Genomic DNA, 23,696 nt, shown 5'->3' with positions numbered 1-23,696 from the left:
AAGATAATTCTCATTACATGCAAAGATAAGAGAACCCAAAATAGCCTGCTACCATAGTTCGGCACAAGCAGTTTTTTTCAGATAACTATTGCTTTGGTTGGTATCAGTTTGCAGTGATACAATTTTATATTACGAAGCTCTAGATGTAATAAAGATAAGCCTTGTGTACTAGAACAAGACAAACCAAACAACAGTTACCAAATGTAGATTTATTTTTCCTATTGAGGATAAGAAAAGGAGTGAAATATTGATAAAGAGGACAGAAGAGTCACAGTAGCACGATAATAGCGAGACAGCAGTCTGTGGCACAGGTCCCTGTAGAGTTCCTATAATGGAAGCATGTATTCTCAAAATATGGGTCCCTCTGGTGTTGTGTTTTGGGATTTCTTTAAGACATCATTACAGCGATCCTACACCAGAGCTAATCATACAGAAAATTATAGCTAACAAGAAAATAAAAACAGAAATAAAACTATTTACAGAAAGAGCAGAAGGTGACAGCTCTCCCCAAAAACAGTATTCACGATTATGCTTAGTTGGTAACAAATGCTTACGTTTTAGCAAGTTACCTAAAAAGTGTCACCAGTTTGCCCCAGTCCCACTTGGTTTTGCATGGGTTTCAGAATGATAAAAAGTTAGGCTAGCTTCTTTAGCAATTAGCAATTCAAAAAACAAACATCTTGAATGGTCAGCCTGAAACCTATGAGTAATAATAGCACTTCATTTCCAATTAGCAAAACATGAACCAACAAAGGCAAAACAAATGAGTGGACCGCATAGACTTGGCTGGACATCAGGGCACCTTTGTTTTGCCTGAAAGTTCTATGTAGAAATGGCCTCTGGAGTGAATTGGGGGCTCAGAGAATCAGAAACAGCACTAGGACCGCTCAGAAGAATTTGACCCCTTTGCTGTCGTCCATGGTGATGAGTTCAGCTTTGCCTTCGGACTGTAAGGCCTGCAATGATCGCAACAGCATCCACTCCTCCAGACCATGAAACTCTGAACACAAGACAATAATTAAAATTGATTAACCAAGGACCAGGTCATAAGATGTCAAATTTTACAGTTACATGCCCTGTTTTAATAAATAAATACATTTTCTTGTTAATGTTCGTTTCTTTTGTTTCTTTAAAAAATAGTTCATTCATTACTTATCAGCTCATCACATACTTTTGCTCCTGAAATTCTGAATGATCCTGACATCAGTGCTAGTCACACATAAAAACACTATACCTTCATTTTCTGTGTCATCCCCGTTAGACAGTTCATAAAGTGTACAAACAGTGTTGACCATTCCATTTCTGGACACCTGGAGAAAAAAAAACTGCACTATTAAATAAATGACCCTTATTCATCAAATATAGGATGAAACTTTTTTTTTTTTTATTGTATGACTGTCTAATGAATTATACAGAGCTTCACTGTTTCATTGTTTGCTTTTCTAACTTTCTTTTGGTTAAAGCAACAACTTGTGCAGCCCTGTGAGGCAACTGCTGTTGTGATTTGTGCTCTACAAAAATAAACTGAAGAGAGACAAGTATAATCACAGTTTTGTGAGTAACACAACACATTAATGTATCTGCAAAGATCAATTATCTGCAGCAGAATCTTTGATTAAAAATTAATCACATCTAGTTATTCACACAAACAAAACTTTAGGCAGCACAGTTCCTGGATTAAAAATTCCAGGATCAATAAATGTTTTTGTAAAATATTTGTAAAATCTCCTGTTCCTGATTAATTCTGACTCGAGAGATACAATCTGCAAGCTGGCCTAGCAGGGACATTAGTAAACTCAATTAAATTTGAATCGTAATCCGTTTACAAAATCATCCATCTCTGCAGTTGTTGGTAAATCAGTATAAAATGTCTATACATCCTGATCAAATATTTAAAACCTGATTCTACTTACCCACTGGTATATTAACTTCCCCCATTCCTCTGGCCGTCTCCACATGACTAAACATCTAGATTTGTTTTTGTCCAACCAATCCAAATTCCCTGAAGCAAAGCAATAAAATAAACAGCATAATTACATTACTATTCAAGTGACAAGACCCAGACAAATATTTCTTTATCAAAACATGGCTGGCCTAACCTTTTTTCCTTAATTCCTCAAACACAACTTGAATGGCTTCCATAGAAAGTTTACCTACAATTTAGTTAAGGCAAAAAAGACCAGTGTATAGATGAATAAACTCTGCCTTGAAGTAAGAAATATCTGATGCTTAGATCTGATCAAATGCATTTATAGACAAATTACAAAAACAGGTAACATTCTTTATAAAGGTTATGTAAATGTCACTGAAATGGTTACATCATAGAGCATCTGACTATTTGATTTATTTCAATTATTAAATTAAATATTACTAAGTAATTTCCGTTTTGAGTCAATGCAATTTGGTACAAGTAGATCAATGGAAAGTATTGAAGTTACATTATCCAGTCTACACATAAGGCAACCTTAACTGCTTGCATTTAGAAGAGTGTGAAGGATACGTTCTATCTTCTTGTTGTTGAAAATGGGGCTTTCCTGAGCTTCCATGACATCCAGAGTGTAAAGTTTGTGATGTCTGCAGTACGACAGGGTCAAGGAACACCATGCTGCCAGCTGCTTCTGTCTTGTGTCAGCATTGGGCTGTAGCCTGTAAGAAACAGAGGGGGTGAATTAAAATTAAAATTATAGACACAGATTGTAAACTTAAGTAAGGAAGATTTTATTTTATTTTATAATGGACAAACTAAAAAGGCCAATTAATATTCAATAAGTGAGAATGGATAGAATCATAATTGTTGTATGGTCCTTGTTTGGTTAATATTTACTTTTTGTTATAAAATGATGAACAAAAGCTACTTCAGTGTAACCTAATATGAACCTTATAGCTTTAATGCCACATGAGTTCACTTAGATATTTGTCCTAAATGGAATGCATGAGCTCTTCGACTGTTTAGTCCAACTTTTAATGCCCTTATAGTGGTAAGTTGTTATGATACACAGCAGTTTGATCCCAAATAACCCCCTGGGCTCACTGTGCAAGTGGTAATGCTATCATACATAACTTTAATCTTTTTCCTTATGACGTTATTACAGTTTATTTGGTTGATTAGAATGTGGGTGTGTAGAATACGGAATACATTCAATCATCTATCGCCCAAACACACACTGTGCCCGCGCCCTAATGGAAACACACAGGCCTCATTTGATAAGGCAAAATAATTTAACGAAACTGATTCATACAGATAAAACAGTACACCACTTTGCCAAGAAACTGTGATGAGTTGATATTATAGCTGATGGTTTAGTTTTATAACAACTTAGCTCAGCTGGGAGTCCCTGGGACCCTTCCCACACAACATGGGAGAACGGGTCCCCTAAATCTCACGATCTAAAACTGAAAAACGTGGTCTTACATATGTCTAATGGTTGTTTAGATAGACAGAGGTTTTTAGGTTTAATTCAATAATTAATTGAAACTTTACTAAATCAAACTGTGTCCACTTCCCTAGCAATGTGTCATGTTTAGCCTGTTAGCCTAATGAGCTAATAATATGCTAATACGAAGAGCCAGGGCTCTGATTTTTATATGAACCTATTCAATGACTCTTGTTTCCCAGAGGACACTATTACTGTAGTTCAGATAAGTGTTACTCACGTAAAAAATGGAGGAAAATTATATTGCCAGGGCCACTCAAAACTCATTGCAGTTGTGCGGCGTTCACAGCTGAGCTGACAGTTTCCGGAAACGGGTCCGACATCAAAATAGTTCCGACAAATCTGGAAACAGAAGTTTTGTGCATTTAGCGTGGTCCTCGGATGTATTGGCACAAATATACTGAGCAATTATTGAACTTAAAATAATCGTACCGCTATGTGTTGATTTTAATTAGAGCATTTATGGTACAGTATAATAGTTTGAACTTTAAGCCAACAGGGGGCAGCAATGTACCGTCTCTATGCCAGCTGTCATGCCACAGAAGAAGTTGATGACCACCACAGCTCGTGCTCACGCCCACCCCAGTCTGCCCACGGTGCCCACGGTGCCCAGGCTCCCCACTGCCACACCGGGGACAATCAATCACAGCCAGCGTCTGCAGCCATGGGCAAAGGCAAAGATCTGAGTGACTTCGACAAAGGGCAGATAGTGATGGCTAAGCGCCTGGGAGAGAGCAGCTCTAGGATCTCTGCTCTGGTGGGCTGCTCCAGGTCCACTGTGATTAGCATCTACCAAAAGTGGTGCAAGGAAGGTGAGGCTGCCAGCAGGCGCCAGGGTCACGGGCGGCCGAGGCTCATTGATACACTCGGGGAGAGAAGGCTAGCCAGACTGGTGGAGTCAGACAGAACCGCGACAGTGGCTCAAATAGCGGAAAAAGTTAACGCCATTTCGGACAAAAAGGTGTCTTCCCATACGGTGCACCGCAGCTTGTTGCGCATGGGTCTGCGGCGCAAAAAGGTGAATGCATCCATGCTGGCCAACGTGCACCGACAGAAGAGGCTGCTGTGGGCTCTGGAGCACGAGGAGTGGACCGTGGAAGAGTGGAAAAGGGTGGCCTGGTCTCGCGAGGCACGGTTTTTGTTTCATGAAGCAGGTGGAAACGTGGCTGTGCGTCGTTTACCAGAGGACGAGAGCGCGCCTGGAGGATACGAAACAAGTGGGTACACAGTGACACTATGGGGCATGTTTTGCTGGGAGACTTTAGGCCCTGTAGTTCACGTTGACGATACTTTAACCCCAAACACGTACATCAACATCCTCGCAGACCATGTGCACCCCTTTATGAACTCCGTATTCCCAGAGGGCACCGGGTACTTCCAGCAGGACAGCTCCGCGTGCTACTCCTCTGACAGCGTCCAGGACTGGTTTGAGGAGCACGATGATGAGTTCAAGGAGTTGACTTGGCCTCCGGATTCCGCACAACTCAACCCCATGGAGCAGCTATGGGACGTACTAGACAAACAAATACGGTCAATGAACGCGTCTCCTCTCACTAGTTTGGAGGAGCTCAAAAACTTACTGCAAGCCTCGTGGAGTCAGATTCCACAGGACACGTTTAGGGGTCTCGTGGAGTCCATGCCCCACAGGGTGAAGGCAGTTTTACAGTCACGAGGAGGCCCCTTACCCTATGTACCGGGTGGTCTTAATATTATGGCTGATGGAAGCACTACTCCACTTTAATATAACATTAGTATAGCACTTAAATGTACAGCTCAGTCTGCACTATATCACTGACCTGTTTCTTAATGTACAAACTAAGTTATATCTTTATTTTTGCAATGATTTCCACATAAATTATAGAGACACTTTATTAAACAAAGTTACTTTATTATTTGAATGACACTTGCATTTCAACAGCATAAATATATATGCCTTTTCTATATCTATTTACACAAATTCATATTATTTATGTTTTGACTTCATGACCAAAATATAACCTAAGTTAATTCATAATCATCTATGTTATTGTACAGTGCAACATGACTGTAGATCCTTGTGTACATATTTGTAAATAAATCTATACGTTGCAGGATATGATGTCTATATTACAAGTTAATAATATCTCTTTTTACATTCCTATATTACAACAGTTTAAGTAGGCAAGAGGCAAAAATCTCAGTTATTGAAAATATACAGTAAACCTCACTGTGAAGCAGAAATAGTTAACCTAAAATATAGAAATTGATTTTATAAAAAACTTAATGCGCTGATCTGTATTGGATTGTACCACAACTATTTTTAGCATAAAAAGTTAAATTCAGCTGAAAGTGACTTGTGAGAATTAGAAAGCTACAATCTCAAACTGCAAAATCCTTAAACCAAAAGTGTGGTTTGATTTCAAGCACAATACTGTTTTCTTGCACAGTAACTTTATCAACTAGTGGATTCATTGAGTAATCCTTCACATGCTTGTATATGTCGTTCTTCTCATTCAGATTTCAGTTTCAGTGGAAAATTCGGTCGTATTCGTTCAAAATAAACTCTACGATCTGGTTTTGAAAGACCATGTGCATCGTGAGGTTGTTGGATTCGTTCTCTGGTCTCAGCAGCGTTGGTCCGAACACTATAGCCACGTTCTGCACTGTCATTCGATTGTCCTCTCCGTAGTCAATAACACTGCCAAAACAAGAGTATAAGATCAGATAGTGTAGACGATGCAACAGATGTAAGTAGTGTTTTAATTTTTATTTTATTCACTCTATTTCAAGTTTACAAAATGCAGTAAAAAGTTATTAGTTTGTGAATTTTGATTAATTCAGAAAAAAATAATTGGAGGTAGTCCTTGGGAAAGACACTTAACACACCTCTCCCCTAGTACATAAAATGTTTTTTGTTTTTTTATTTTTTAAGAAATAGACAGTTTTGGGAAGTAACTGAATACATGTACTCAGAATACACATTTTTAGTATCTGCATTCCAGTACAGTTACCCTTTCAGTTGGTGATATTCAGAATACAGTTACGTTTCTGAAATTAAAGGAATACATGGCAGTACTTCAAACTGGACAATATTAGTGAGAAAAACAGAAACTGAGCTTTTGTGGTAAATGCGTGTGTAATTTTTCCTTCTCTAATCAGTGATAAATAAATGAAGAACAAACAGTGAAACAAACATTACACTGTTTTTAATTCTATGTTGCCTTTTTACATTATAATTAAATTTTTTCAAAGTATTCTTCCCATCACTGGAAATAGAAGACCTTTGCAAAGATCTTACAATAATAATAAAAACATAATACAAATTGTAATAGGGAAGATTTTTGAGAGTGAGTTGTCTTTGAAACACATTTTTATTTGTCATTATTGCTCAAAAACATGAAAATTCTGTAAAAACTCACTTGCGTAAATGTTCAAACAAGAGCTTCATGGTGTCGTGGTTTGGTTGAGGCAGAGACTTGACCAGATTACAAATGTAAGACAACTTTGCATTATAGTCGGGTTGTCCTGCAATGAGAAGATACAAGTAATAAATAATCAGGGCATTTAGCACAAAATAAAACCAACAAAATACATTTTACAAGTGAGAGAGAGAAAATATGTGTGTTCCATAGTAGTATTATTTAAAGGCCCCTTATTACTTAAAATTGGCTCTTGTGAGCTTTAAGCCACGTTATAATGTTCTTTGAGAGAAGAACACAGCCTAAATATGCAGGATTTGTGTGTTAAACATGTGTGAAGAAAACAAAACACAACTCCAGGTCTGTTTGTGATAAGAAAACAACATTATAATATAGATCTGAAAATAGTATAATATGGCCCTTTAAAAATTAATGTACAAAGATAGGAGTTTTTTCATACTTGGATAAACAACTAAACATCCATATTAATGTTACCATATCAGACATTGTAATAACTGTATACAAAATGAATAACATATGCTGTATACTGTAATAGGCTCTACATATTGTCACTGTGCAGAAACAGTGCCATAAACAAATACATACATAATATTACTTTTCCCCTGTTTTTTCTTTGTTTTCACAGTTCTGGCTTTGTTTTTGACAAAATTATAATAAAAGAGTTATTTGCTTACACTGAAACTATAATTTGCAATGTCCAAAAGTATGCCCAAATATTACAAGGCCTATTATCCCAAAAGTTTATTCAACTTGGTAGCCTAATCGCATAACTCTGTCTCTTTCTTTCCCAATAGTTTTACCACAGACTTTATTCATTTTTTTACTCAACCTGGATCCCAGTCTCTAATCTAGTACCTTCATCTTCAGGACAGAATGTTCCCACCCACTGACAGTTTCCAAGGTAACAGTATAATCACAGTAATTCACTTAAGCTTCACCTGTCACTGTGTAATGGGGCCTTTGATTTCTGCTGCTTCAATAAAACTCAAAAACAACTCAACCAAAAACTCTACTGTTAGCAAAAATATCCGAAAGACAAGTTTAACTGCTGTAGTAGCCAATAAAAGAGAACATAAAATGGGTACCTCTTTAGTTTGCTTCATTAAAGCATGAACAAAGATTTAATTTGCAATGAACAAGTAGTAAAGTACTGTACTTAAGTAAAAATGTTGGGTATCTGTAGATTTTTAAGTGGATACTTTTTACTTTTACTCTATTACATTTGAGAGTAGATATCTGTACTTTCTACTCCATTACATTTTTGAACTGGACTGAAAAGTAAAAGTATTTTTTACTACTGTTTGAGACCTGCTGAAAAGTCTGAGGTGTTATTTTAGTACTTAATCAGAGTAAACAAAAATATACAAATAAGAGCAGCTAGGTAAAAACACAAACGATTCAATTGTTTCTGTTTTTCATGTGATACTTTTATTTTTACTTGAGTATTTCTTTACTGAAGTAAAAATCTGTACTTTAACTTGAATAACAACATTGAATACTTCTTCCACCACTTAATTTATTTTATTAAGGCTAATTAAGGAGTTTATTTATTTTTTATAAACCATTACCATGTATTTTGGACATGAAACATATTTTTGGAGCCAGAGCCAGTCTAATATCACAGATTATTTTATCATTATTGAAATAGTTGTAGGATTTATTGGTCTGAGAAATAACATTCCATACTCAAACTTTGTTTTGTTTGATCATCGCTAATCTGGCCACACACGGCTTTGTTGACTTTAGCTGTTCTTTTGACATCTGGGTAGAGTGCAGTGGTCAATATCAACAATATCAATAATCTAAAAACATGGTAAATGCAAGAGTAATGCTGGGTGTAGCAGAAAATGTGTCAGATTATATATCACACATGTTTAACACACAAACTCTGGACATTTAGGCTGAATTCTTTTCACAAACAGAAAACACTCTGTTCCAATTTGTGATGTCATGTGGTAATACAGGAAGTGCTCCACTGTGTTTTTAAACTCCATACACCTTCACTAGAATCATTTGGATCCTTTCAGCCCTGGAATGGCCAATTTCTACTGATCTAAAGGCAAAACGTAGCTGTTAACTTGAAAACTAGCACTATATGACATCACAAGGGGGAACAGATAATTTTGAGAACTTTGGAGATGTAGACAGACTAATAATAAAGGGTTACTAAAACATGTGTGAATGAAACAAAACACAACCCCAGGTATGTTTTTGATGAGGTAACAACATTTGAACATGGCTTCCAAGTTTTGCGTAATATGGGACATTTAACTAACAAAATGGCTAATAGGTGGAGGGACAAAGTAGTCATATGTTCACCTTCACATTAAAGTTAAGGCTAATCAAAACAGATGATATTTACATTTACAATAATAGTAAAATAATACAAAGCAAACTTACTGATAGCTTCTATAAATTTGTTAAAGTGACTGAAAGGGAAAAGTGGCTCAGGCAGCTCTCTGAAAAACAGCTTGAGCGCTCCTGTGATCACGTGCACGTCCTCCCACTGCCCGTCCTCCAGGTCCAACTCCTCTGTTCACACAAAACATAACAGCATTTTAAACTGTGGGGACATTTACATGGCTACTAAAAATCACACACTACAATAATCACAAAATGCAATAATTAGGTTTTTGGTGTGTGTTTACATGCACAAAAGAATCTGATCATCAAAAACAGGGACGTCGACAGAAATTTTGAGACCTGGGACAAAAAGCCTCACATGGGCCCCCCCTAATATCAATAAATATGATGAAGGTCCAACTCTGGGTCCCTAAAATGGCTTGGGACAACAAACCACCTTTGTGCCTCCCCGTCTACTCCACTGTCAAAAAAAAAAATGATGCCATGTCAGTTAATGAATGGACTGTAGAGTATTTCTAAAACAATGAAGTGAGTTTTAAAATAACTTCCAGTCTTATTTTTCTGTCATTTTTTTCTTTGCCACATCAGTTTTCCTTTTTCACACTCTTTCTAATCCAAACAGAAAGAAATCAAATTACTCACATCAAATGTAATTGTTAACGTGTCATTTCTTAAGTGTACATGTGAACATAGTCACTGACTGCAGTATAATTTGACAACACCAGGGGGAGCAGCTGATTAAACTAAACAGCTCACCAAATGAGCAGCACTGTATCGAAAACTATTTACCATGATCAGCTTTGAAGCGCAGTTTCTGAATAACAGCAAGGTTTCCACTGACTCTGTAGAGGCCGTCAATTTCAAGACCTAAAATAAAAGAGAAAGTAGATATTACAAGAAGTGGTTTGCTCCATTATAAGTCATAGGAAATGGATTGAAATCAGTTATTTACTATATAAAAAAATTAAGAGTTTGCTTGTCTCTAGGCCTGTCATGATAATTACTATATCTTATTACTTATTGTTCAATATATGAAAGCTGGAACAATACATTTATATTTACTATGTCCTTTTCCTTTGCAAAAGTGGGGAAGTTTGGGGTAATTTTGTTGTAATACAATAAGATTTGAGCTGTGGAGGGGTGAATAAGTCCCTTTTATGGCTAATTATTCGTACATTACAAACATTCTGCTGTTTTTTTGTTGCAGCCCATGTCTTTTATTGAAACAGTGTATTTAAAATAGTTTACTGGGGTTATCTTGCATTATTTAAATCTTAATTAGTTGCATCAAGTAGTTTCAATATTATCGTTTATTGCAGTATTTCTCTGTATCGTCTACTTGTCTCACCAGAATGGCATATAACAAAAGCACCAAAACCAACAGACCAAAAGTGAAAACAACTCATATTTTGAAAGATCTTTACATACTCAGTTAGTATTTAGTAATTGGTAAAAGTCTATTCTGTGTTCTTAGTTTGTACTGAGTGAAATTGTCAGTTTTTGCCAGGCTAAAGAGAGAAATAAGAACAATTTGGTAAAGATAACTCATTATTACATATATGTGTGGTCTGTACAAACACACATGGAGGACACATGCTATTGTTACCTCTCCTCTCCACAGCTCTGATGCATTTCTCCACAAAACTGGGCACTGAGCTCTTCTCCAGACTGCACAGTGTGGCCAGATGGCATCCGAACACGTTGTCTGCAAAGAAAAACAAAACAAATATTAGAGCTGTAAAAGCAGTCAGGGCAAAAGTTCATGATGCAAAATTGTGTGGGAAACTGAAAGAAGATTCTCAAGTTGATATAAAACAAAGTAAAACTGAATCCTGTACTAAAAACAATGTTCAGATGTAATTACCAGATATAAATCCTTCTTTACAGTAGTTTGTTAGAGTTTTTACTAGACTGCCAGGCAAAAATTTGGACATGCCATCTCATTCAATGTTTTTTTTTTTTCTCCTTTATTTTGACAAGTTCCTACATTTTATACATATGGAAGACAGCAGATATATATGAAGCAAGATATATGGAACTATGTAGTAAAGAAAAAAGTTCAATAAATATTTTACAACAAAGCAAAGGGTGACTACTTTGAGGATTTAAATATAAAATATAACAAATATTTAGTAGTTATTTTGAGGTTTTTCTTTACTACATAATTCCATACATCTTGCTTCATATATCTGATGTATTCTGGATGTATATAAAAAGTAAAAAATAGTAAAAAGAAAGAAAAAAAACATTGAATGAGAGGGTGTGTCCAAACTTTTGACTGGTCGTGTACATTATGCATACACTTTGGTACAGTTTCACTTTAACTTAACACCTACTTGGTGGGAGAAATACTCAAATTAAACTTGACTCAAGAGCAGCTGCAGTACTGGTTTATACATAAATGAGTATTCTGTCTGTTAATTAAGAACAATGAATCAAAAGTGTAGAAAATATCCAAATATACCAAGTAGAAGTACTCAACATCACTTAGCACTTTAATGATGTGCCCTACCATGCCAATCATTAATAGGTTCAATCTAATCTAATGGTAAATGATCACATTTTTATAGTGCTTTTCCATGTTCAAGGACACAACAAGAGCTTTCATCTATGGGAGCTGGAATCGCACTGCCAACATGTGGGTCTGTGGATCTGACTGCTCAACCAGTGTTTAAGTCGAGAGCGGGAATCGAACCACCAACCTCCGGATCAGAGGACAAACACTGGCAAATGAGCTACAACTGCCAACCACGGGCAAATTTGCTACTTGTACAATAACCATATAAAATTGTCTACTGGTATAAAGCATGTAAAATATAGCACCATATTGGCTTTCTAATGATGAGAGCTCCTTTTATTTTAGTTTTATTTATTTAAATTTCATTTTATTTTATTTTATTTTATTTTTTATTTTATTATTTATTTCATCCAAGACAGACAAACATAGTGACCAGTCATATACAGCGGTGACAAGTGGTGATAAGACATACCAAGACGTATGACAGATTTTGTAATATCCTGTGATGTAAATATGTCCGTACCTCTGATGTAGCCTTTCTCTTTGACCGACTGCAGAGTGGGACGTTTGAGCAGGAACTTCATGAGCTTGGTGCGGACTCGCTTCTGGTCCGCCTCTGCCCCGTTACTGGACGAATGAGTGACGCTGGGCCTGGAGCCTGCAAAAACCAGTCAATCAAAGTTCAACTGTGTCACGATATTTTTAGCACTCTGATGGCCTGGATAATAGTAACTGGGTCAAATATAGTACATGATTAAAACAGGAAAAGGCAGAGGTAGGGAGAGGTGTTAAAAGGTAATTTACTTCTCCTCTTTTCCTGTATGCCTTGTTTGTCGTCCCGCTCGTTGGGGGGAAGATTGGGGATTTTCTCATAGAGGTCGTTGTCCTCCTCTTCCGAGTGATGCTCCTGGTATTCCTGACACAAAGGAATAATGATGATGTTTATGGTGATACAAAGAGATACAATTTTACAGAATAGAAAGAAAAAAGGAATCAAGTGAAACATATGAACAAGTGTGGCTCAGTGGTAGAACTTTGCCGTCTATCTCACAGGCTGCGTTCACACTTGGTCCTGGTTTGAGCTTTAGACTTGAAGTAGACTTTGTGTGGTCCTGTTCTAGTTCTGTTTAAATCCTGCCCTAGCACAGGTTTACTTCTGGGTTTGACTCCATTTTAATCCTAATTTTGATGTGGTGAAGTGTGAGCGCTTAAGCATACTGCAGAGACCCTCTTACCAGTTGTCGTATTGTGTCTCCCAGGGCTTTGTGCCAGTCGTTAATGATGCTCTCTGTATCATACTGTATCAGAAACTCCACACCGTTCTTACTTTTCAACTGGAATTTAAAAAAAACAAACATTTTAAGTCAGTAGGCTCGAAGAAATTTGGGGACCCAGGACCCCTCTAATATAAAGAACATAGTTAATGCTTTTATCCAAGAATTTCCTATTAATTACATGTAGTTTTTCATCGGAAATATCCAACAGGAAATGTATGTGACTTGACCCTTGGAATGGCTATAATCTCAATCCCAATCTCCACAAACAGAATTTTATGATATTAAATAATGTTCTGTTTTGATTGTACAAAAATATATTTACTGGAGTCTGTATTTTGTTCATTTAGGGCTATAAATAAATATGACACAATATTTTAACACAGAGAAGTAGCAGGAAGTCTCTATGTCTGCTGTGTTTATGGAGCAGCATAATGTTTTAACTCAAAGAAATTACAATGTCATAATGTCATAAATAAATAATAAATAAATAAACTACCGGTAAATGTGTTTTAAGTTTTGCATTAGAACCAGGAGTGGAACAGCTAGTTAAAAATACTAGTTACAAATACAGAATTTTATTTTAAACTGACTTAACACTGCTTTAAACAATGTAATTAATTTTTGTATACAAGACTGATCTAAAATCCTACTAAAATCATTATAAGAACGTAGTAACTAGTAGCTTGAGTAGTATTTTCATGCACACTTTTCTGAGCCTTTTCTGTGGCAGTGCCCAGACTATGAAACAGCGCCCTCTGCCTGTCAGATCCTCTCAGTCTTTAATGCAGTTTAAGACTAGACTGAAACCCCACCGCTTCTCCCTGGCATTTAATACAAGCTAGACAGGATATCTTGGTGTTTTATTGTTCTTTTCCTATGCATTACCTGTATACTTGTTTTTTATTGACTTTTATGTGAAGCACTTTGGTCAGCTGAAGTTGTTTTATATGTGCTATATAAAAAGCCCGTTGTACTTCTGTGTATTTTTAATTTTGAGTACTCTTTCCACCATTGTGTAAAACAAAGTGAGCACCTCTAAGACATTCTTCTTGCTGGACTTGTCCTTGGATGCCCAGTTGATGGTGGCCCCTCTCAAATCCACTTGAATCTCAGGCACAATCTGATTGGTCTTGTTCTGCGAAGACACATCATGTTAGTTTAAAGTGCATATGACTGTTTGCATGTTTTCTAATTATGACTTGGTTTGGTGGGATAGTACCTGTGGTGAATATTTATCATAGTTTTATATCAGTTAAATGGCAGTTTGGGGGGAAAAGTTGCAAAGAAAAGTAAAAGAAACCTAGAAGTAGAAGTGAGTCCTAAAACAGAATACCTTCATCTGTGTCGACAATTAAAATTCCATCCAAAATGCAACGACAATAGGCTCTGTGCACAACAGCAACCAGCAATCTCACTGTTATTGTCACTATTTCCTGTCTAATTGTCAAAAGTCACGCTAAAATGAAAAAAATATTTAAAGATAAGGCAGTGGACAGGAAGCTGCAGGTGGGTGTCACTGACAACATGTTACACTACACTATACAAATAAATTAAAATTTCACTGGAGAACAGAGAGATATTTGTGTCTCAATGCTAATGCTAATGCTAATTTTGAGGTATAATAAATATTAAAACAACACCACAAACTGAAGTAGACCTGTTCTACATATAAATTTATTGTTTTGTATTATTGGATAGTCTTTATTTTAATTAATTCGAATTTTAATAGGTTGATTTTTATTAGTCTAATCATAACTATTGCGCAATTTAGAAGAAGTCTTAGAAATCTTGTCCCTTGTTAACATCTTGGTTGCTAGGTAACAGTTATAGAATTACCTCTATGTAACTCATATCTGCTCATCAAAGAATCTAACCAGGAACCAGGAAGTAAAATTATAAATCTGAGCAAAAAAAAGCAACAAAAAAAACAGCTTTACACCTGGGGAATGTCACTGCACATAAAAGCCACACGCTGGCAGATGTTTTATGTTTCATTCTTTTACAAGTGAGAAATTTATACTATTATAAAGACTTTCAAATATAGGTCAAAGGTCATAGATGGTTTCTAGCCCTACTTTATCTAGGTCAGTGCCTCTCAAACTTTTCACACCAAGTACTACCATAAAAAAGATTTGACTTTCTGAATTCCACCAGATCTACAACAGAAGTACTGCAGGTCTAATCAGGCCAAGTTACAGGTCATATCTGTGATGAGGCGACCCCGCTCACAGTGAGAAAGCATATTTTTTAAGGGATTTAAGCAGTAAAAACACCTGAATAAATGCAAGATAGAACAGTTAAATCTCCAATGACACAAGCAGGTGGCGGACCTCCTTCCGGGAAAATTTACAAAGTACATCTTTAAATTAACTTCAAATTTAGCACATTTTAAAGGGCCCATGTTACACTATTTTCTGAGCCACGTTATAATGTGGTTTCCTCATCACAAACATACCTGGAGTTTGTTTCATTCACAAATTAACCCTGCAGATTTACACTGAGTTCTTCTCTCAAATTGAAAACACTCTGTTCCACCTTATGATGTCATGTGGTAATACAGGAAGTGCTTCACTGTGTTTTTAAATGCAATACACTGTCACTAGAATTATTTTGATAACTTCAGCCCTGGAATTGCCCATCACTATTGAACTATAGGCAAAACGTAGCTGTTAACTTGAAAACTACCACTTCATGACATCACAAGGAGGAACAGAACATTCTGAGAGTTGAAGATGTAGACAGACAATAATCCATGGTTACTCAAACATGTGTGAATGAAACAAAACAACTCCATGTATGTTTATGATGAGGTAGCGACATTATAACATGGCTTGAAGCTCACAAGAGTCCATTTTGCATAATATAGGACCTTTAAACTACATTTTGAAACTTTTATATGGTTCAGTTGTACAAAGCAATGACACAACAAAGAGGACAGTAAGTGTGTGTGTGTGAGGAAGTATGGTACAGACGCACAGTATGAAACCTACGGAAGTCTACTTTTTAAGAATGTGGTGAAAGAGGAGATGAAAGCAGATAATTTACAATGTCAACACCCAAAATGACAAATAAAAATATCAAAACGTTACCGAGGCTCCTGTTGGTGCCGACTTTGGGTCTTTGTGAAAGGTCAGAATTCCATGTTGCAGAACCGTCCAAGTTTGTGCCCAGTTTTTCCTAAGATAAAGATAACTCATGTTACCAACAATAGACAGAGCCGGGGGCAGAGTGACACATGAAACCTCCAAATACTCATGTTTTTGACTTAAAAACTAATTATTTTAGGTGAGAGGTCATGACTCACCTCACTTTCTTGCCATTTTCACATATTTTAGTTTTGTTGAGAATTCCAGCTTTTTCCAAATTCTGCACCTGCAAAATATAAATATATTTACATGGTGCTGATTAATGCGATAATAGTAATAATAACAATAACAATAATAATAATAATAATAATAATAGTGGTGCTGCTGCTGCTATTACTACGACTGCTACTACTACTAGTGCTACTACTACTACTACTGCTACTACAACAACTGCTTCTGCTACTACTAATGCTACTGCTACAACTTCTACTCCTACAACTACAACTACTGCTACTACTACTTCAAATAATAATAATAATTTTGATCAATGTATTATGAAAATCTTAATATGAAAACACAAAAGTGCATTGTTAAAGTGCATTGTTAAGATGAATATGTTGTGAAGCACACAGAAGGACGTGAGATACAGAGACAGACATCAGACTCTTATCACTGCGCTGGCACAATCACACAACCTGTTTACCTTTTTGTGTTTCTTTAATTCTTGGGTAAATTAAATTAAAGTAGGTCACCAAAACTTTCACAATGACAGTGGTTCACATTATGGAATTTGTTCCTCGTGGCTGAAGCCAGTCAGTCAGGCCAGTTTGATGGCTTTGTTCAGAAAGAAAACATTGACGGTTGGCCAGGGAATGTGTTAACTTTGCCAAACTCAAATGATTGTAATAATAATAATACATAACACTTGTGTAGCTCTTTTAATGACGCGCAAACATGCTTCACACAGTTCAAAACAAAACATAATGAAAGTAACGTGTAAAAAAGGAGATTTGAAGGCAGTTTTGAATAAGTTTTGTGGAGGAATCTCTGATGTCCAATGTGGGGAGGGGGTTCCAGAGGGCGGGGGCTGCAGCGGAGAAGGCCCTGTCCCCCCTCCAGGTCTTGTAAACCTGTTTGTTTTTTATTTATCTCAATTTTGTAATAACGTTAAAAAACAAAACTAACTGTTTCCTTATTCATTTAACCCACTGAACAACTGGCATGCCAACAAATTTCCCTACAGGGATAATAAAATATTCTTACAAACAAATTACAGCTCTAAATCGGATAACCGCGACATGTTCCAGCTTACCACCGCAAAATACAATACGACAATGTGAAAGCTGTACATGGATTCTAATGAAATAACAAAAATATGATCTTAAATGAGACATGTAATCCTTGCATGATTCGACTGACACCTTCTGCGTTTATAGATAGACACTGCGATCTACAGACTGGGCTCAGGTGTTAAACAAAGCACCCACGTTATAGCGGAGCCACCTGGAGGTCAAATAATAAGGGTTTCTGTAGGGCCTGAACCCAAACGCCTTAGGAGAAGGAGAGAGAAAGAAAGAAAGACACCAGAGGATAAACAGATTCAACACATTTTAGTATTACCAAAGAAACTAGTTATATAGGCACTATGAACTACAAAACAACACAATAAATCCTTTCTCCAAACCTATTATGTCACTATCAGCTTTGTCAAAAATGGATACTACTACTACTACTGCTGCTGCTGCTATTACTACTGCTACTGTTACTGCTACTGCTGCTACTGCTACAACTACAAAAAAAAAAAAAAAAAAAAACACCTGAAAAATGGATACCAGATACAAATACTAAAGCTGATATTGAAACTAGGTACTCCCAGTTTGTAGACAGTGTAAAGTAGACAACATAATCATGGTAATATTAAAAACTACTACTTTTTTACTATACAAAAAACTGAAAAATTACATTCTCTTGTCCTTCAGTGAATCGAGTTTGAAATGTTAACATCATAATCAGATTTCATTTTCAGATATAGAAGTCTGAGATTCCATGAATTTCATTACTTTCTATTTTAAAGCTATTGCGGTTTCTAAAGTATTCACAGTTATCCAGTAATGATCTAGAATCATAATTGTGAAACTGATCAACCGTGAGCATTCCTAGCGTGCAGAAGGGATTTGCAGAGCTATGATTTGGTAAATATAAATGAATACTGACGTTGTGCTGAATTTCTGGGGAGTTTCCGGTGCTGGAGGAGTCACTGCTGTAGTCAGACGTGGTTCTTCTGTGAGTGGGAACGAACCTCTGACAAAACAAATAATACTGTTTAAATGTACGATGATAAATAGCATGTTTATAATCATTTGTTTTATAATAATCCCAGCAGCTATGGACCTTTTGTGGCACGTGGACTACTCTAGACTTTATCTTTACTACTTTATACATTTTATAAACACTCAAAAGACATGAAGTAAAATATATGGATTTATGTAGTAAAGAAAAAATGGCAAATAACTACTATTTTTTTAAATTTTATATTCAAATCCTCAAAGTAGCCACCCTTTGCTTTGTTAAAAAAAATAATTTAGTAGTTATTTCACTTTTTTCTTTGCTACGTACTTCCATATATGTTGCTTCAAATATTTTAATTCCGTATGTATATATTGTTACTACTTTCTACATTTTAAAGAGAAAATAAACATTAAATGAGAGGAGGGTTAGTCATAACTTTTGGCTAGTAATGCACGTTTTTTATTTTTTTATTTTTACTACTTTCTCTATTTTATAAACATACAGAAAACATCAAATATATGAAGCAAGAAGTATGGAATTATGCAGTAAAGTATACACTGACATATTCAATAACACAGGCTATATAAAGGTAGAATAGACAGACAAAATTATATAAATACACTATATAGAGTAGCTCTTAATACATTTTATAGACCCGTAAATTGCTTTAACGTGACAACTTACTCATGGGTTTAAGGCAATGGATTCACTGCTGATTTGAAGGATTTTGGAATGATTTTTTCCTCATTCAGTTTGTAGTTTTCAGATCCTAAAATGTGGTGATGTCATACTTCTAACGGGGGAGCAAGAGGCAGATTTCCCTATTGATAACCTTGCAATTAACCATGAAATATCCAAAATATCCAAAAGGTCAAACAAAAATGTTGAACCAGATCACCTCTTTTATTGAGTAAACCCAAGAACTCACTGTATTACAACAAAAATCAGCTTTTTGACAATATTCATTTTATCTGCGCCCCCATCTGTATTAAATATCATTGGCCTATTATGGACCCATGTTGTCATGTTACCTGAAACCCAGCAATAGGTATAATATTTTGATTTGAATTGTGCAGTTGCTAAAACAGAGGGTGTCATAGCACAGACCCATACATGTGTAACAGTCAAACCAGTTAATCAATTCTCGTCTTATTTAAGCCTAAACAGTCCTTGTCTTTGATCCAAATGTTAAACCCAGTAGTACATTTAAACCTCCCACATGTTTTCTTCTTCTTTTCCTGAGGCAGCGCTGCAAATACAGGGCTTTGGTGTAAATTTGCCTTGCTAAACAGTTGTTAAAATCCCTGTTACGCCCTTGATACCAGCTGCACCACACCCATCCCATAAGCCTTAGAGAGCCTTGTTCATGCAGGTTTTTGGCGGCAGAGGTTGGCGTACGTACCCCATCGTCCAAGCCTGGGCTCAGATTAGCAGGGCCCATGCTGTGTCTCCAGTTTTTAATCACATTTGGGTTTTCGGGTTCGAGTCCTCCGTTCTGCACCCGGGAATGTCCAGGAGGGAGCGGTGCCTGTCGGAATACAACACACAAATTTGTTTTAGTTTGATTTGTTTATTTATGTATTTATTAACTCTACTAATGGGACTGGTAAAGTAAATTTGCAAGAGAGATGCTCAATTCTCCAAACTTTTATTAATCTTATAAGAGTATCATTAGACAAAAGGTTAGTAGACAGTTTTTGCAGTAAACTCAAACATAAAATACAACAGGACTTGAATTTGACATGTATTTAAAGTAGTCACAATACACTGTAAACAGATATTTTTTCTATTTTTCCTATGTTCTGTCAGTTTTCATCATGTTGAACAAGCACTTTCATTTGTAAGTAAATGTATTTTAGTTATATTTAGTTATTATTATAGTCAAACTAGTCCCTTTTAGATTCACCATAGCCTTATGCACTAGACCTTTACAAAAGTCCAATACTCTTTATATTTTGTGACTATTCTGCTCAATTTTTTCGAGACAGGAAGTCATTAACCCAAACCCACCAAAACGACAGTCAAAAAGCTGATCCCTTGACAGCACATAGTCAAAGATGTCCAAAGCGATATAGGGCGTTGTGTAATTGCAGTGTAAAAAGGCTGAGTTTACCTCTGGAAGCGTCCACTGCGATTTGGAGCCGTCTCTTAGGTAATAGTAGGTCTGGCCCTGTTCATCCACTGACTTGATCCACTGTTACACAACATAGAGAGAGACCGAGGGGTGTGTAAGTAAGCAAATGTACAAGGCGAAATCTGCATTAGATTTGACTGACACATGCCCATTCAATACATTTTAACAACACTACTCACTACTAGGGCTGGGTCATATCGTACTGCTGGAGATATGTACTTGTTTTTTTTATCTATTTGTTTATTGAACCTTTATCTAACCAGAAGAATTTAATATAGATTACAACCTCCTTTTGGTTTTCAGACTAATTCCATTAACAGCATCAGTCACGAAGTTAAAAAAAAAACAAAACCTCTAAGATCATCTATGGGTGGGAGCCATAGGGATATCGTTCATTATATTGTTATTTAAAAATAATAATAAAAATGATACAAAAACTAAGCCATATTACCCTGTCCTACTGACAATAAATACAACATTTTGTTAAGTAGGTTTTGAACCAAGCACTTTTATTACACCACTTGGGCAAACAGTTTGTCCCTTTGTACATCACCTTTTTAACACTGTTTTTAATCTGAACAATGGTGGAAGGTAATGAAGTACAAGTAGTAAAGTACTGTACTTAAGTTGAATTTTTAGTTACCTATACTTTACTTAAGTACAGATAAGTACAGATATCTGAATACTTTTTTACTTTTACGTCACTACATTTGAGAGCATGTACCTATATTTTTGAGTTCAAGCTTTGGCTTTGAGTTAATGAAAATAAATACATAAAATTCATAAGAAAAATTAAGAAACTGATTCATACTGCTACTGTTGTCAATCATTTTTGAATCACTATCACTACATTTAGCACTTTAACAAATGAACAACACTTGTGTGAAATACTTTTACTTTTTACTTAAGTAACTTTTTACCTCTATATCTGTACTTTTACTTAAGTAACTAAATTGTCTACTTCATCCACCACTGAGTCTGAGCCACTTAAAATGGAAACACCCCACGAGAGCTGAAGTTTATAAGATTGTCTCTGACCCACTTGTCTAGACGTGCCAATCTGTGTCTTGTCAAACTTGACTCAATGATAATCCTTATTTCTTTCAAAGTGCTCAGCTCAAAGACAATTCAATTTGGCTGAAATAACCAGCTGCAAGATAATATAAAAAAAAAGTTTTTAAAATTAGGAAAAAATAGAAATGATCTAATATATTGTCCATTATAAGAAAACATTTAGAATGGTGCAATATGATTAAAAATAAAATGAAAAACGCACATATAATGAAATTTTCCGTTCTTTTGGGGTGACACTGATCCTCAACCAAGACATTTAAAGGCACATGTGTAATGAGTTGCAAAAAATATGATCTGATCAAAATCTACATACATTTTTGTCAATATTACATACACCTAGCTTGATTTTTTTCATCGTCAGTAGTCAGTATGTTTTCCCAGACTATTTCAGAATAACAGTCTTTAACCTGCTAAAATGTAAACAGCAGCAGGACTTACTTGATCTGGTGTGTGCTCGCTGGTGAAGACCCAGGTCCCGTTGGGCTCCACGGTGAGGTTCCAGCCGGAGGGGGTGCTCCGGTCCAGAGAGGCGCGTGGGATGAAAGTGCGAGTCACGTGACTGAAGCTGAACTCTTGGGGGAGCGTTGGGGAGGCTCCGGCGGCCACACAGTCGTCGTACTGCTCGGGTGGGTCTACAGGGGAGTAGTCCTCCAGGGGGTAGTCCTCTTCAGGAAGAGGCGGCTGCCGAAACAGATAACATCAATAAACAAATGAAAACACACACATGAAGCTTTTGCCTTTTACAGACAAGAAAATAACTGGGTTCAGTACTTCGAGGTACAAATACTCTGTCAATATAGGGTGTAATTCTTGTAAACAAAATGGACCCAAACTGTCTTGTGCACGTCAGTTAATGGTCAAACTTTATGGTCTATTCTTCTTTCTTTATCTTAAAATGTGTGTAGATACTAGATATGATCCCAAAATCAAATAATAATACTGTTCATGCTTTGTAAAAAATAATACTGTGACCTCCAACAGTTGCATCTTAAACTTTTATTTAAACTTGATTTTTAATTATCTGCACTTGGGACGGCTCAATTACCACTTTGGCTTATGGTATTTTTCCTATAGCTGTGTCATTTTACTAGGATATTTTTAACATGTGAAATGAATACATACATGCTGGATCAAACTGGCAAAATCAATATACTTATGTAATTTGTGTCTATGTTGGAGATACAATGGATTTTTCTATAGATTTATCAGAACACTGTTTGCATTATAGCACATGTGAGAGTGTACGTGCTGTATTCAACCTTGAAAACCCCTCATCCTACTTTACTCCATGACTTTGATGAATAATCCCACACATTTCTGCCCCTGTTTTTCCAGAGTGACTATAACAGGAAAGAGGAACTTGTCTTACTTTGTTTTGCTGTCGTTCTGTTAAATGGAATTTTAACAATTTGCAAAAAACAATATTATGCTACAGTTTCTGGTAGAGATTATAATGAAATTTCCCCCATGATACAATTACACCCATCAAGAATAACATGACCAACTGTTGAGTAATACTGAATTGTTATTAATAGGCCTGGTGACTTGGCTGTGACAGGAGGGGTTAGCATTTATAGCCTAGTGATGAGATGGTCCCACCCATCTCTATGTATTTATGGATTTCCTTTAGTTTACTCTAAAATAAGCACAATAGGGTAATCTACCAAAGACTGACCATGAATTTAGCTATAGAGCTGCCAAAGTGTCCCCTCAGTTTCGAAGGATGGGTCAAATGCAGTTGTACAGTACTACACTGTTAGCCTCAAAGCATCATTTCTCAAGTGTTCAGGAAGAAAAAAAATAAACTGTATAAAGTCTGAGTCAATAATATGACTGGGGTGGTTTGTGTTTTTTTTTTGGCTGTAAATATTGATTGGTCCAGGACAGAACCAAGGACGCCTGCAGAGTCTAGAGAGTAGAATGAGACACAACTACATTTTGCCAAAAAATGACAAAACGTTATGTTATGAGGTCTGTAATATGTATATTGAAAAATCATCCTGTTAGCGATGTAACAAGGGCTCGTACCAGAAGATCTCGTGAGATGAAATGGCCACAAGATTGTGTACAAATGTGGCTATTTTATCTCTCAAGATCTTGC

The 23,696-nt window shown here is 36.2% G+C and overlaps 2 protein-coding genes across 3 annotated transcripts in view; both read right to left on the bottom strand.

Annotated features, from left to right (window-relative positions):
• Positions 1-194: 194 nt before the first annotated feature.
• vps25 (vacuolar protein sorting 25 homolog) lies at positions 195-3,783 on the bottom strand. The gene is made up of 6 exons (XM_033984193.2): positions 3,655-3,783; positions 2,501-2,646; positions 2,100-2,153; positions 1,914-2,002; positions 1,235-1,310; positions 195-1,000 (listed from the first exon to the last, which is right to left on the bottom strand). The coding sequence occupies exons 1-6, from the start codon at positions 3,699-3,701 to the stop codon at positions 888-890; spliced, it is 525 nt and encodes a 174-aa protein (XP_033840084.1). The 5' UTR covers positions 3,702-3,783; the 3' UTR covers positions 195-887.
• Positions 3,784-5,301: 1,518 nt separating this feature from the next.
• arhgap27 (Rho GTPase activating protein 27) overlaps positions 5,302-23,696 on the bottom strand; it is a 40,960-nt gene continuing 22,565 nt past the window's right edge. For both annotated transcript variants that reach the window (XM_055229425.1, XM_033984192.2), the window contains 15 exons: positions 22,034-22,276; positions 20,501-20,581; positions 19,790-19,915; positions 18,313-18,399; positions 16,317-16,384; positions 16,102-16,189; positions 14,046-14,147; positions 12,971-13,069; positions 12,540-12,651; positions 12,259-12,393; positions 10,824-10,922; positions 10,007-10,084; positions 9,254-9,385; positions 6,833-6,938; positions 5,302-6,111 (listed from right to left, as the gene is read on the bottom strand). In XM_055229425.1, the coding sequence (XP_055085400.1) occupies positions 5,940-6,111; positions 6,833-6,938; positions 9,254-9,385; positions 10,007-10,084; positions 10,824-10,922; positions 12,259-12,393; positions 12,540-12,651; positions 12,971-13,069; positions 14,046-14,147; positions 16,102-16,189; positions 16,317-16,384; positions 18,313-18,399; positions 19,790-19,915; positions 20,501-20,581; positions 22,034-22,276 (1,728 nt within the window). In that variant the 3' untranslated portion in view covers positions 5,302-5,939. The remainder of the gene's footprint in view (positions 6,112-6,832; positions 6,939-9,253; positions 9,386-10,006; positions 10,085-10,823; positions 10,923-12,258; positions 12,394-12,539; positions 12,652-12,970; positions 13,070-14,045; positions 14,148-16,101; positions 16,190-16,316; positions 16,385-18,312; positions 18,400-19,789; positions 19,916-20,500; positions 20,582-22,033; positions 22,277-23,696) is intronic.

This window comes from Periophthalmus magnuspinnatus, chromosome 19 (assembly GCF_009829125.3).
Source record: "Periophthalmus magnuspinnatus isolate fPerMag1 chromosome 19, fPerMag1.2.pri, whole genome shotgun sequence".
In the NCBI taxonomy this organism is placed as follows: domain Eukaryota; kingdom Metazoa; phylum Chordata; class Actinopteri; order Gobiiformes; family Gobiidae; genus Periophthalmus; species Periophthalmus magnuspinnatus.
This window is presented reverse-complemented; position numbering and strand designations above follow the sequence as displayed.

What these genes read in the sequence shown, in the direction of transcription:
- vps25 (XM_033984193.2), bottom strand. Translation starts at nt 3,701, where the DNA reads ATGAGTTTTGAGTGGCCCTGGCAATATAATTTTCCTCCATTTTTTAC. An exon ending in GGAAGTTAATATACCAGTGG is followed by an intron (nt 1,311 to 1,913) that starts GTAAGTAGAATC and finishes TTTTTTCTCCAG; the next exon opens with GTGTCCAGAAATGGAATGGT. An exon ending in GGATGACACAGAAAATGAAG is followed by an intron (nt 1,001 to 1,234) that starts GTATAGTGTTTT and finishes TCTTGTGTTCAG; the next exon opens with AGTTTCATGGTCTGGAGGAG.